Source organism: Acomys russatus, chromosome 14 (assembly GCF_903995435.1).
Source record: "Acomys russatus chromosome 14, mAcoRus1.1, whole genome shotgun sequence".
NCBI lineage: Eukaryota > Metazoa > Chordata > Mammalia > Rodentia > Muridae > Acomys > Acomys russatus.
This window is the reverse complement of record NC_067150.1, coordinates 13,770,083-13,782,502: the sequence shown is the minus strand read 5'-3', so window position 1 is coordinate 13,782,502 and position 12,420 is coordinate 13,770,083. Positions and strand designations below refer to the sequence as shown.

At 42.9% G+C, this 12,420-nt stretch overlaps 1 protein-coding gene across 1 annotated transcript in view; it reads left to right on the top strand.

The window, feature by feature from the left end:
- The window catches only part of LOC127198736 (mucin-16-like), a 234,353-nt gene that overhangs the window by 130,004 nt on the left and 91,929 nt on the right, over positions 1-12,420 (top strand). Inside the window, 7 exon segments of the mRNA XM_051156780.1 lie at positions 1,120-1,292; positions 2,444-2,485; positions 2,717-2,779; positions 7,653-7,777; positions 7,987-8,054; positions 8,938-9,110; positions 9,741-9,776. Coding sequence (XP_051012737.1) covers positions 1,120-1,292; positions 2,444-2,485; positions 2,717-2,779; positions 7,653-7,777; positions 7,987-8,054; positions 8,938-9,110; positions 9,741-9,776 — 680 coding nt within the window.

Sequence of the window (12,420 nt, the reverse complement as noted above, 5' to 3'; positions counted from 1 at the left end):
TATTTTGGCCAAGTCTGGCTGCAAAGGCATATGAGTTTAGAAGCCCTGAGTTGAGAACTAGATGTAGGGGTTTGAGATTCACTAAAAGGCATCCCAGCGGGAAGCTTGCAGGTACTGTCAAACACACAGTTCCCAAGGGTAAGGAAAGGAGTTACAGGCCTGAGCCCAATGCATTCAAAGGACACAGAACTGACCAGCTTGTTGTGACAGAACTAAGCAGGGACCAGATCTAAAAGTCCAAACAGATATGGTCCACCTAGTACTAGGATTTGCGTGTGTGTGTGTGTGTGTGTGTGTGTGTGTGTGTGTGTGTGTGTGAGAGAGAGAGAGAGAGAGAGAGAGACAGAGACAGAGAGACAGAGAGAGAGACAAAGAGACAGAGACAGAGACACAGAGAGACAGAGAGACAGACAGAGACAGAGACAGAGAGACAGAGACAGAGACAGAGAGGATAAACCACAATGGTAGAAAAATGAAGCCTCACCCAAGAGAAATGGGCAATGGTGGTAGTCCTTGGAGAGGGTCAACTTTAGCCTTAAAGACTGTGGCTGGGGGTACCTCTGTCTCTGAGAATACCAGAGAATGCCAGACAATTAATGGTTAGTTCCTCAGATCCAGGGAAATGTTTACACAGACTAGGATTGGGGGGTTTACCAATCTTGGCAGTGTTCTATAGAGCATCCAGAGATGAGTTATCTGAAAAGTGGAGCTGTTGCATGTAGACTGAAAATAGCGTCCTGGAATGCAGTTTAACCCAGAAAGGGAAGCGCAAGCACCAGGAGAGCCTGCTGAGTCTTGGCACCAAATGTTATGGTCTAGCCAATGGACACCATAAAGTCAAAACATGTGACAGATCTCTGGTGGGAGGTTTATTAAGAGGGGGTATACAGAAGCTGCCTCTGGGCTAGGGTGGAGGGAAAAAGACAGTGGGAAGTAGAGGGGCCTTTTATAGGAAAATATAGCACATGCACAGTAGGAAGATTTGCTACTTGCGGTGATACTGTAAATGTGTCCCATCTTAGCAACTAATGATGATATATCTTGCTGTTCCTGGGTCCCTGGGGGAGGTAGTGGAGATGCCTGATTGTAACACTCATCTCTGCCTCTTTTCCTGGCTAGGCCTGAAAAAAATGGAATAGCCACTGGAGTGGATGCTGTCTGCACTCACCTTTCTGATCCCATGGGCCTTGAGCTGGACAGACAGAAGCTGTACTGGGAACTGAACAATAAGACCCAAGGTGTCACCCAGCTAGGGTCCTTCACTTTAGAAACGGACAGTCTGTACATCAATGGTGAGCATCGCCTTAGGAATCATAATCTGAAGATAAGAATGTTACTATACCATAAGTGGGCTTTCTGGTAGATCACAAGACCCTTCCTATATATCATCTTAAACCTGAGCAACCACCTGCTGAGTTAAGGGCACACATAAGCTTAGGAGTCTCTTTTTTCTTATCACTGCATAACAAAGGCATCATTTGAACATGTCTCTAATCAACAAAAGCCTTCCACTGGCCACATTAAAAAACATCTCTTGTTGAAGCCAATGGTGGTTCAGTAGCAGTTCAAGTCTGGGGGTGTTTGTTGTGTTTATTGTTTTATTTTGAGGTACATCTTGTTATGTGGCTTAGAACTAGAAATGTAACCCAGTCTGTCCTTAAACTGGTTATTCTCCTGTTTCAGCCTCCCTTGAGTGTTAGGGTTGGCAATATGCAGCCACATACCTGTATATTTCATATCTCTATGAAGCTAAAATACCTCTATGCTCCTTCATATCTGTCCCAGGCAAATTCTCTTAGCCTTAGTTCTATCAGAACCTTTCATGTGAAAATTCATCCTGAGTCAGGAGTGGTGGTTCATGCCTGTAATTCCTGGGTTTATCTTGGACGTTCAGGAATCTTGGTTAGATCTCTGTGCCATAAAAAACCAAGAGGAAAAGGGTATGAGCAGAAGAGGAAAGAGAAGGAGAAAAGGCAGAGGCAAAAATGAGAAGAGTTCACTAGGTATAGTGGCCACTGTTGGCAATCATAGAACTTCAAAGACGAGATGAAAGATTTTCTGCAAGTTTGTGCTCAGCCTGAGTTACATAGAGAATTTAAGGCCAGCCTGGGCTATAGAATATGACCCTATCTCAAACATACACACAAAAAAGGTTCCATCGCAAACCAAGGTTGGACTTTCATCTTTTACTCAATCAATGCCACAAAATACTCCCATGGGCTTTGACAGAACAATATATGAATATATGTGATAGAAATCAGGATGTGTTTGTTTTCTAAAATAAATTGTAAGTTCATTAGAACACAGAAGGTTCTCTTGATGACACCTAGATTTGTAGTGTTACACTGTTTGACATTTCAGCTAGAGAAGGGGCTCATGGGCCTTAGCCCTATCGTAAACATTTCAGTCCTTGCATCCTGATTTTTTCCTGTTCTCATTGCAGGTTTTACGCATAGAAGAACCTCTTCTTCTTCCACTCTCAACAGTGAGTACTTAAAAGTCTGATGGTTGTGTTCTCCGTACCCCATCGGAACTGCAGCTGATATATCCCCCAACTCAATCCAAACTCATGGAAAGGAAAAATAATTTAAAAGCTAGCCTCTCACACCTACCATCCTATGGCTCACTTTGCAAAGCAAAGATGCTCTCTTGTGACATTCATGTACTTGTGGCATTCAAATACCATTTTTTTTTACTCCAGTCCATTTCTCCTCAGCTCCTGTGACCTCCTCTCCGTTTTTCACAGAGAGCTCCACTGCACAACCCATCCTTAATACAGGTAGGTGACCTTTCTCCAACTCCTTCTAAGACCCCAACTATTGCGATTTCAGAGGCAGGGCTATGGAGATGGTTGAGAACTCAGAATGGTCATGGGTGATTCTTGTTCTTCTAGTTTTCCAAGGGCAGGAAATATGCTACCCTCAAATCTCCAGCCATTTTAATCTTGGATAACTTATTTACTCTCTCACTACTTCAGTTTCCTCAACAACCAAATGATACATTTATTTAAAACTTCACACTAAGACTCAAGTGGCCACGCCTTTAATCCTACTACATGTATGTCAATAGTAGAATGCTTAAATAACATGCCCAAGCCAGGGTTTAGATTTATTTTAATATTTTTGTGAATATGTATGTGTCCACTATACATGCCTGGATGAGTACAGAGGGAAAAGGGGAGTTTTCAACCCCCTGTGTTGAGAGTTGTAGGCATTGCTGTGCCACCTAATGTGGGTGCTGTGAAATAAACCCTGGTACCTTGGCAGGGATAAATATACTAAGCTGTGAAGTACTAATAGGAAGGATCAATATTGCGCATAATGGTGCACACATTTAATCCCATCACTTGGGAGATAGAGGCAGGTGGATTGCTGTGAGTTTGAGGCCAGCCTTGTCTACAAAGCAAGTCCAGGACAGCCATGGCAGAGAAAGCCAATGTTAAAAAAAAATAGGAAGACCAAGGAATGTGAAAGAAAGACAAGAAAGAAGTAAAGAAGACAAAATCAATTGCTAGGACCAGGAGGTTTTGAATAAGCTGATAACTTATGCCAATCAAATTTATTAAGAAGTACAGCATCATCTGTACTGTTTCCAGGGGTGGGGAGGAAATGATCAAGTTGGCAGAGTGCTAAGTCAGACAATGTTAGCAAAGAGAACACAGGAAATCTCAGATGTAGCTGCCTTAGGACTAATAACCACAGTCTAGGAGAAGTAGCCAGATCCCCAGAAACCACAACCTTTACTTCTCCTCAGTGTTCAAGATCCTTGTCCCTACTGATTCAGGTCATTAGAAAGATGAGAAAGATACTCCTCCAGGTCACCTATTTTAGAGTCACCCTTCTTTGATCTGCCCTGCTGGCTGTTCAGCCTTAGAGCATGTATTCCAGTAGACTAGTATTGGCATAATTTTTCCTCTACTTTATTTGGGTTCTTATATTTCCTAGTCTTTTCCACCCCAGTTCCTTCCAACCCCCTAATGCCAGCTAGAAGAGACAGAAGGTTAGAAGGGAAAAAGGTTCTTAGGTCTCTTAAGGCTACTTCCTGCTGCTGAGGTTCAAGAGGTTGCTTGGAGCAAGTCACATTTTGTAGTTAAGATAGCTCCAACTTCTCCTCACACTGCAATAACAGCAAGCAGGGGCAACAGGGAAGGAACAGCAACTCCCACTAGTAATTCTTCTTCCTTCTCCTTCTTTTTTCCTTTCTCTTCTCTCTTCTCCTTCTTCTTTTCCTTCTCTTTTCTTCTTCTTCCTTCTTCTTCTTCTTCTCTTCTTCTTCTTTTTCTCTTCTTTGTTCTTCTTTTCTTGTTCTTTTTTCTTGTTCTTTTCTCTGTTTTTTTGTCTTGTTCTTTTTCTTGTTCTTGTTCTTGTTCTTCTTCTTCTTCTTCTTCTTCTTCTTTTTTTTCTTCTTCTTCTTCTTCCATTTATACCCTGTCCTGAGTGCCCAGAATCAAAGTATCTGCAGTAAACACCAGTGGAAAAATGAAGGCTGCCCCATATCCCAGATACACGATTAAAAGAAAAATATATTCACATAACATAACTGCTTTAAAAAAAAAAAAAAAAGAAACCAAAATTCTCACTATAGTCTTGCCTTGTCAAGTCCATTCCTGGACAAGGACATAGAAATAAGCATCTTTTGTCATTTTATCAAAGCCTCTAAGAAAGAATTGAATCAGTCTGGCTTGCCCATTCTTAGTTGTGTGTGTGTGTGTGTGTGTGTGTGTGTGTGTGTGTATTATGCATGTGTGTCTGTTGTGTGTAGATGTTTGTGCATGCATGCACATACATGTGGGTGTCAAAGAGGAGTGTCTTCCTCAATTGTTCTCCACCTTATTTTTTGAGTCTCTAAATAACCTGTACCTCAACAAGTCGGTTTGACTATTATGTGGCTGTCATCTTCAAGCAGCTTCCTGTCTGTCTTCCCAGTGCTGACATCACAGTTGTGTGGTATAGCAACACACCTAACTTTTTACATTGTTACTGAGGATCTGAAACCAGGTCCTGAGGTTTGTAAGTCAAGCACTGGCCTGATTGAGCCCTCCCCACAGCCCCTTAGATTTCAACAGGAAAAGTGAGAACAGCATACACTGTGTATAGATGCGAGAAATGGCATGTTGTCTAGAAGGTGATGGTCTGGAGCATGGAAGGCTCTACTTCAGCTGAGCTTCAGAATCCCTTAGCCATCCTCCTCATACCTTGCACTAGCCCTGCTGAGGGTTCTGAAAGAGCAGAGACAATCTTGATCTCACCTTATTCTCTGGTTTGCATCACCCAAAGGGCTAGAATTTAGGCTCAAGGTTAACACTGAGGCAGATGGTGGTTTGGGGTAAGAGATGCATGAGAAGACTAAGCAACCCTTTGGACATACAGCACAGGGGTGGTTCTCAGGACCGCTCAGGCACATGAGGCAGAGGGAGGGTCCTTTCTTATGGATCTCAGAGGAGGAAAGTAGTTCCCTGTAGTCAAGCTGTCTCTGATTACTAAGAGGAGGAAAAGCAGGGACCTTGCCTCTCCATGTGGGAATGTGTGACTCAAGGAATATATGACTCTTAGGTTCTGGGGGAAGTGAGGAAGAAGGGTACATCTAGTTTCCAGTGTACCAGGTATATGGATTGTGTCAACACATGTAGTGATCTGAATGTTTGTTCTTGTTGTTTATTTAAATCAATTAACTTATTTACTCACTTTACATGCAATTTTAGCCCCTCCTTCTTCTACTCCCAGCCCCAAGCTCCCTCTCTCTTCCCCTCCCCTATTCCTAAGATAAGAGGAGACCCCCCCAACACAACTCCAACCTCACCTCATCAAGTCAAAACCCTACTGAGCTGTCCTCTTCACCTGTAGCCTTCCCAGGCAGTCAAACCTGAATATGTTTGAATAATATGACATCCTGAGATCAGTGACATGCCTGTAGGACAATGGGTAGTGCCTAATATTATCTTGGAATGCAGGAACCTGAGGAGTCTATTAGAGGATTACAAATTCACTGGTGGGCTTTGGCTGCTGCAGGAAAGAGGCTGCTGCAGGAGGGCAGAGCCTAAACAGCAGTGTGGTCTGGATTCCAGCAAACATCTAGTGCTTCCAGGTATACTCATCACTGACAACTCAGAAGTCCAGTTTTATTATGATCTAGACCTGGCCATGGATCTTAGTAACGGGATTAAGCAATAGAGTGGGGCTGCAAAGGCTTGACTCAGGCTGGGCTATTTGGAGATTGTATAAGTATTTATTTTATCCCTTGGCTCACATTTTCCATGTGTAAAGTTTGCTTCAAAATATCATCTCCTACCAAATGAATGGCTCCAATATAAGGAAAGCATGTAAAATGGCATATAAACCCAATATAACATATATTAGCTCAAAGAATGTTCTACTGGGAGTGTATGCTTTGACACATGAGAGACTGGATTGCGTGTATGTAAACATGCCTGTAGTTGCTGAAGGCCCAATCCTAGGTGCTATTCCTCAGGCATCATCAGAGTTTGCTTTTGAGAAAAGATGTCTAGTTAGCCAGGAACTCACCAAGTAGGAAAAGATGGTTGGCAAAGGAACCCCAGAAATCTGCCTGTTCCTACTTCCTTGACACTGGATTTACAAGTGCCACCACAAGTGGCATTTTTGTACATGGGTACTGGTATCACATCCTGGTCCTCATTCTTCAGTTTTGTGACTGAGCTATCTCACTAATGTTAGCATTCTGTTTCAGGCTGCCTATCTGTGATGTCATTGCTTACCTGCCATGGGGGTATGGCTCTGCCCAGGGCCATATAAAAGGACAAACTGTCCAGGTGGCTCTCTCTCTACTTCTTCCCTCTCCCTTCCTCTTCCTCTATTTTCCTCTCTCTCTCTCTTTCTCTCTCTGTCTCTCTCTGTCTGTCTCTCCGTCTCTCTCTGTCTCTGTCTCTCTCTCTGTCTGTCTCTCCGCCTCTCCGTCTTTCTCTGTCTCTCTGTCTCTGTCTCTCTCTCTCTGTCTCTCTGTCTCTCTCTCTCTCTGTCTCTCGTACCCCTTCCCCTTCCCTTCTCCCTCCATGCCCATTTAATAAATTCCTCTATAACAAAATATATCTATATCTGCTGCCTAGTACCCTTAATCTATCATTATCTTACACCCTATATATAAAATCTAGTCCACTCTCTGCCTTTAAATATATTTTCAAAATTAATGTTTATTGGATGTGTGTGCACACAGATATGGCTGTGCATGAATAATAACAGGATTGTTGAGATCAGAGGACAGCCTATGAGAACTAGTTGTGTATTTTTATGGCATGTGTCGAGGGTATCAAACCCAGATCACCAAACATATGACTATCCTAAGACATCTTAGAGAATTTGAACCCTCTACCTTTAGCTTTAAAAAATAAATATGTACCGGGGTAACAGAAAAACAGTTAAACAAAAGCCCAGAAAATAAAGTTGCATGATGTGTGTTTATCAACATAGGGTCTTGTGTGCTTAGTTTCTGCACCATGGTGTATTAAACCCTATAGAGAAGTATCACCCAGTTGGATACATGACAAATTAAGCAGAATCTACTTACATTCTTTGCTGGGGCAACTGTGATGCTAGTGGAAGAGTCTGTAGTGCTGGAAGACACCCATGTTTACAGAGAAACCAGAAGCTCAGTGCACATTTTTCCCACCCACACTGTAGTGCCAGTCTCTCCTCTGGTGCCTTTCACCATCAACTTCACCATCTCTAACCTCAAGTATGAGGAGGGCATGCTTCATCCTGGATCCCGGAAGTTCAATGTCACTGAGAGAATCCTACAAAGACTGGTAAGAGCTCTGGGCAGTAGGTGTAGAATTTCTCACAGATGTAAGCTGCACCTATTCTGGCATAGCTCACACCCTGCAAGAAGGCCACACTTACCTCAACCTTGTTCCACATAGTACAGCTTTGCTCACTGATGCTACCATACTCATCTCAAAAACAGTCTGTCTTACCTCAGTTGTTCTATTGACAGCCTTCTCCCCTTTCCCCACAGCTCTGGCCTTTGTTCAATAAAACCAGTATCGGCCTCTTTTATTCTAACTGCAGACTGAACTTGCTCAGGTAAGTCCTAACAAAAACCAACAGCAGATCCTCAATGTGTGCCAGACCAAAAGTGTGGATTCCTTCCTTTCTTTTCTCCTGTATGTACATTGACCATGTGTGAACCAGGGATTACTGGATCGAGCACCCTAGGGGTCCCCTAATCCCACAACCTCCACTTCAGTTATCCCCACAGACTGCAGACCCTCAGCATCAGGTTGTTGACCATTTCCTGCTCATTGATTCTGCACTCCCCCATTGCTTCTTTCATTGTGAAATCAGAGGGAATTTCCTAAAAGCTTTCAATTCTACCTTGAGAATGTTTTCTATTATTTCAGTCTAGTATCATTTCTATCACTGTGATAAAATACCCTTCCTTAAAAGTAGGGAAGAAGTAGTTTATTTTAGTTCCAAATTGCTAGGTACAGTCCGGAATAATTTTCAAGGAAGCCACATCAGCTAACGATTGAGACTGTATCATCACATCCACAGTCAACAACATGCGAAATAAAAACAAGAATATTCTCCCAATTGTACTCAGCTTGACTTCTCTGTTCCTATACACTTCAAAACCAGGTAACAGAGTCCATGTCAGAGACAGTCCCTGCTGTAATTGCTAGGGGACACTTCATGTGGATTTCAATGCCTATCAATACTCTTCCCTCTCTATCCATCTCATACACATAGTATTTGAACAGTCTTTTTCCACAACACACAGAGATAGCTACCCTTGGTAACTCTAATTATTGGTTATGGTGTTTATGTCCCCAAGGCAACTTCCTTGTTGGAATTTCCTTTTTTTTTTTTTTTTTTTTTTTTTTTGATTTACGGGTTGGGAAAAAGAAAAAAGAAAGAACAAACTGTAGGAGGCAGATCTATCTCAACTATATCGACATTTACTCAGGTCAAAGAAGAATGGAACAGCCACCAGAGTGGATGCCATCTGCACATATCACGCTGACTCCAAAGGCCACAGATTGGACAGGGAACAGCTGTACTGGGAGCTGAGCAGGTTGACTAATGGTGTCACCAGACTGGATCCCTACACCCTGGACAGGAACAGCCTCTATGTCAATGGTAAGCATCTGAAATGTAGCTGAAATTTCCTTAGATAGGCAGTATCTACTCTCTGGCTTTGGTCACCATCAATGCCTGGCTCTTCCAGGGTTTGTCTATGTGTTCAATAGGTGCTGACTCAGGCTGGGATCTTATTTGTTCCTCACTTTGAACTGACTTTACCCTTATTTGATAGAAAATCCTTGATAACACTTTCATTATACCCCAATCCATCATATATCCTTAAGTCTCTCTGCTACTTTAATCAGTTACTTTCCTTATGCAGAGACCTGACTGAAGCAACTTGGAGATAGGCCTATTTTGTCTTATAGTTTTATAAGAGACAAACCACCATAGAGGGAATGGATGGTGGTTGGAACAGTTCCTTCCACAGTAGGGCAAGCTCATGGTTTTGCTTGTTATAGATCAGAAAGCACAGATTATAAACCAGAACCCATGGTAGTATGTCTTTACAATTCAGCTATTGACGCTTTATTACCACCAGCTAGGTCCCATGCCCCTAACCCTCCCAAACAGTGCCACCAGCTTGGAACCAAACACTAGGTCTGGCGAAGGCCATTTTACATTCAATCCACAATACATTCATCTCCCTTAACCCTGACCCTCTCTCACCCTCTGTTGTTACTGCAGGTTTCACAAATCAGAGCTCTGCGTTTACTACCAGCAGTGAGTATTCAACAGATGTTCCATGAGTCTGCCTCCTACACCAAGCAAAGCAGGAGCTCACACCTCCTCATGCATCCCATGTCCTCAGCCTGGAGTAAGGGATCTGGGAGGGCACTTATTTACCTCCTTCTCTGCCCATATTTCCAAGGCAGTCCCAATTTGAACTTTGCATGGAAAATTATAAAAACACTGTCTCTTTCTCCTCTGAGAGTGCCTGGCATTTTCACTTCTGATGGTTTCTTCTTAGCTCCTCCGACTACCACAGTAAACCTGGGAACCTCTGGAGTGAACTCTTTCCCCAGAACGACAGGTAAGTAGTTGTTTGTGGCACCTATGTGAGAAGGAACATGAAAACTGTCAATGTGTACTGAAATATAGGATGTCATAGTAAAAATCTACCAATTTCATCAACCAAAACCCTTATTGAGCAGCTAATTTGTGCCTGACATTGGGAAATATACCAGGAAACACACACACACACACACACACACACACACACACACACACATACATACATACACACACACACATACACACACACATACACACACATACACACACATACAAACACACACACATACACACACACACACACATACACACACACACACACACACACACACACACACACACACACACACACACACACCTCTGACCTTATAGTTTATATTCTTATAAACTATCATGGTGTTGATATTGGTGTTTATAATGTTAATAGTGACAGTGTTATTGATAGCGTTGAAGGAAGTAATCATGATTGATGTAATGATTATTGTGAAAGCAAAGTGTTAATAATTTTGATGGTGATGATGTGATGTTCTGTGCTAGTGATGGCCATGATGACAGGGTTTTTGATGATGATAATGATAGCTGCAATGATGATATTGGTGATGCTGATGATAGGGTTAATGTTAGTGAAGATAATTTTGGATGCTAGTGATGATGATGATAATGATTATGATGATATGACGATGGTGTGGTGGTAGTTATGTCAATGATTGTGGTGATGATCCTATTAATGGTGGTGGTATTGATGACAATGATGATAGCGGGAGTGACAGTGTTAATGATCTTGGTAGTGATGATGCTAATAATGGTAGTGGTTTGAAGGACGGAGATGATGGCATTGGTAGTGATATTATTGATAATGGTGTTGATGAAGATAATAATAGTTAATGGTGGTTATAGTAGGATAACCCATGTTGGGGTTGATAGCAATAATAATGATGGTAAGGATGATGATGGTGATGAAAATGGTGGTGATAATGATAATTGTACTGCTGATGTTGATGTGGCGTTGGTGGTCGTGTTAGTCTGGTTGTGGTAGTTCTGGGGGCATTTCTTCTGCTGATTATGCTTCTGGTGCTGCCGTGGCCCGTTTATGGCCAATGTGCAATGTTGATTCTGGTGCTGTGTCTGATTGCTGCCCGCTGCGCGCCTCCTGGTGCTGAGCCCACTGTGCTGTTCTTTTTTTTTTTTTTTTTTTTTTGTAGTTTTTCGCCAGACTTTCTTCTTTCTTCCTCTCAGTTGTTCGCCCCTCCCTTGTATTCTCCCTTCCTCCCTCGTTCCCGCTTCCCCCCCCTTTCCCCTCCCCTAGTCTGTGCTGAGGGCCCTCCTCCCCCTGGCTCTGCTCATAGGTCTCGAGTCTCTTCTTGCTGCCCTTATCCTTCCTCTGCGTGCCCCCCTCTCCCCTCCCCGGGACATGGTCCCTATGGGGCACCAGAGGTTGTGTGAAAGTCAGCTCTCCTTCTCCACTATGGTGGCGAATGTCCTGTCCATCAGCTAGTCTGGGTAGGGGTTCGAAGTTTACTGCCTATATTTTCCTTGACTGGTGTCATAGTTGAGGAGGACCCTAGGGCCCAGACCCACCTGTAGTTTCCAGGACCCCTCTGGATCCTTCTATTTCCTCATTCTCCCCGGCTTCTCACACCTAAAGTCTCAATAGGATGTCCTCCCTCTGCCCATTTCCTGATAGGTAAGTTTCCATGGGGACGTACCCCTTGGGCTAGTGTCTCGATATAAGTGAGTATATACCATTTAACTCTTTTTGCTTCTGGGTGAACTCACTCATTATGATAATTTCTAGTTCAATCCATTTGTCCACAAATTTCGGGAATTCCTTGTTTTTAATAGCTGAGTAGTATTTCATAGTGTGAATGTACCACAGTTTCTTTATCCATTCTTCTACTGATGGACACTTAGGCTGTTTCCATGTTCTGGCTATTATGAATAAGGCAGCTATGAACATGGTTGAGCATACGTCCCTGTTGCGTGGTAGTGCATCTTCTGGGTATATTCCAAGGAGTGGGATAGCTGGGTCTTGAGGAAGCCCTATTCCCATTTTTCTGAGAAAGTGCCAGATAGCTTTCCAAAGTGGTTGTACTAGTTTGCATTCCCACCAGCAATGAAGGAGTGTTCCTTTCTCTCCACATCCTCACCAACATGTGGTGTCATTTGAGTTTTTGATCTTAGCCATTCTGATGGGTGTAAGATGGAATCTCAGTGTCGTTTTGATTGCATTCTCTGATGACTAATGAGGACAGAGCATTTCTTTAAGTGTTATCTCAGCCATTTGATATTCCTCTGTTGAGAATTCTCTGTTAAGTTCCTAGCCCCATTTCGCAATTGGGTTGTTTGGTTTGTT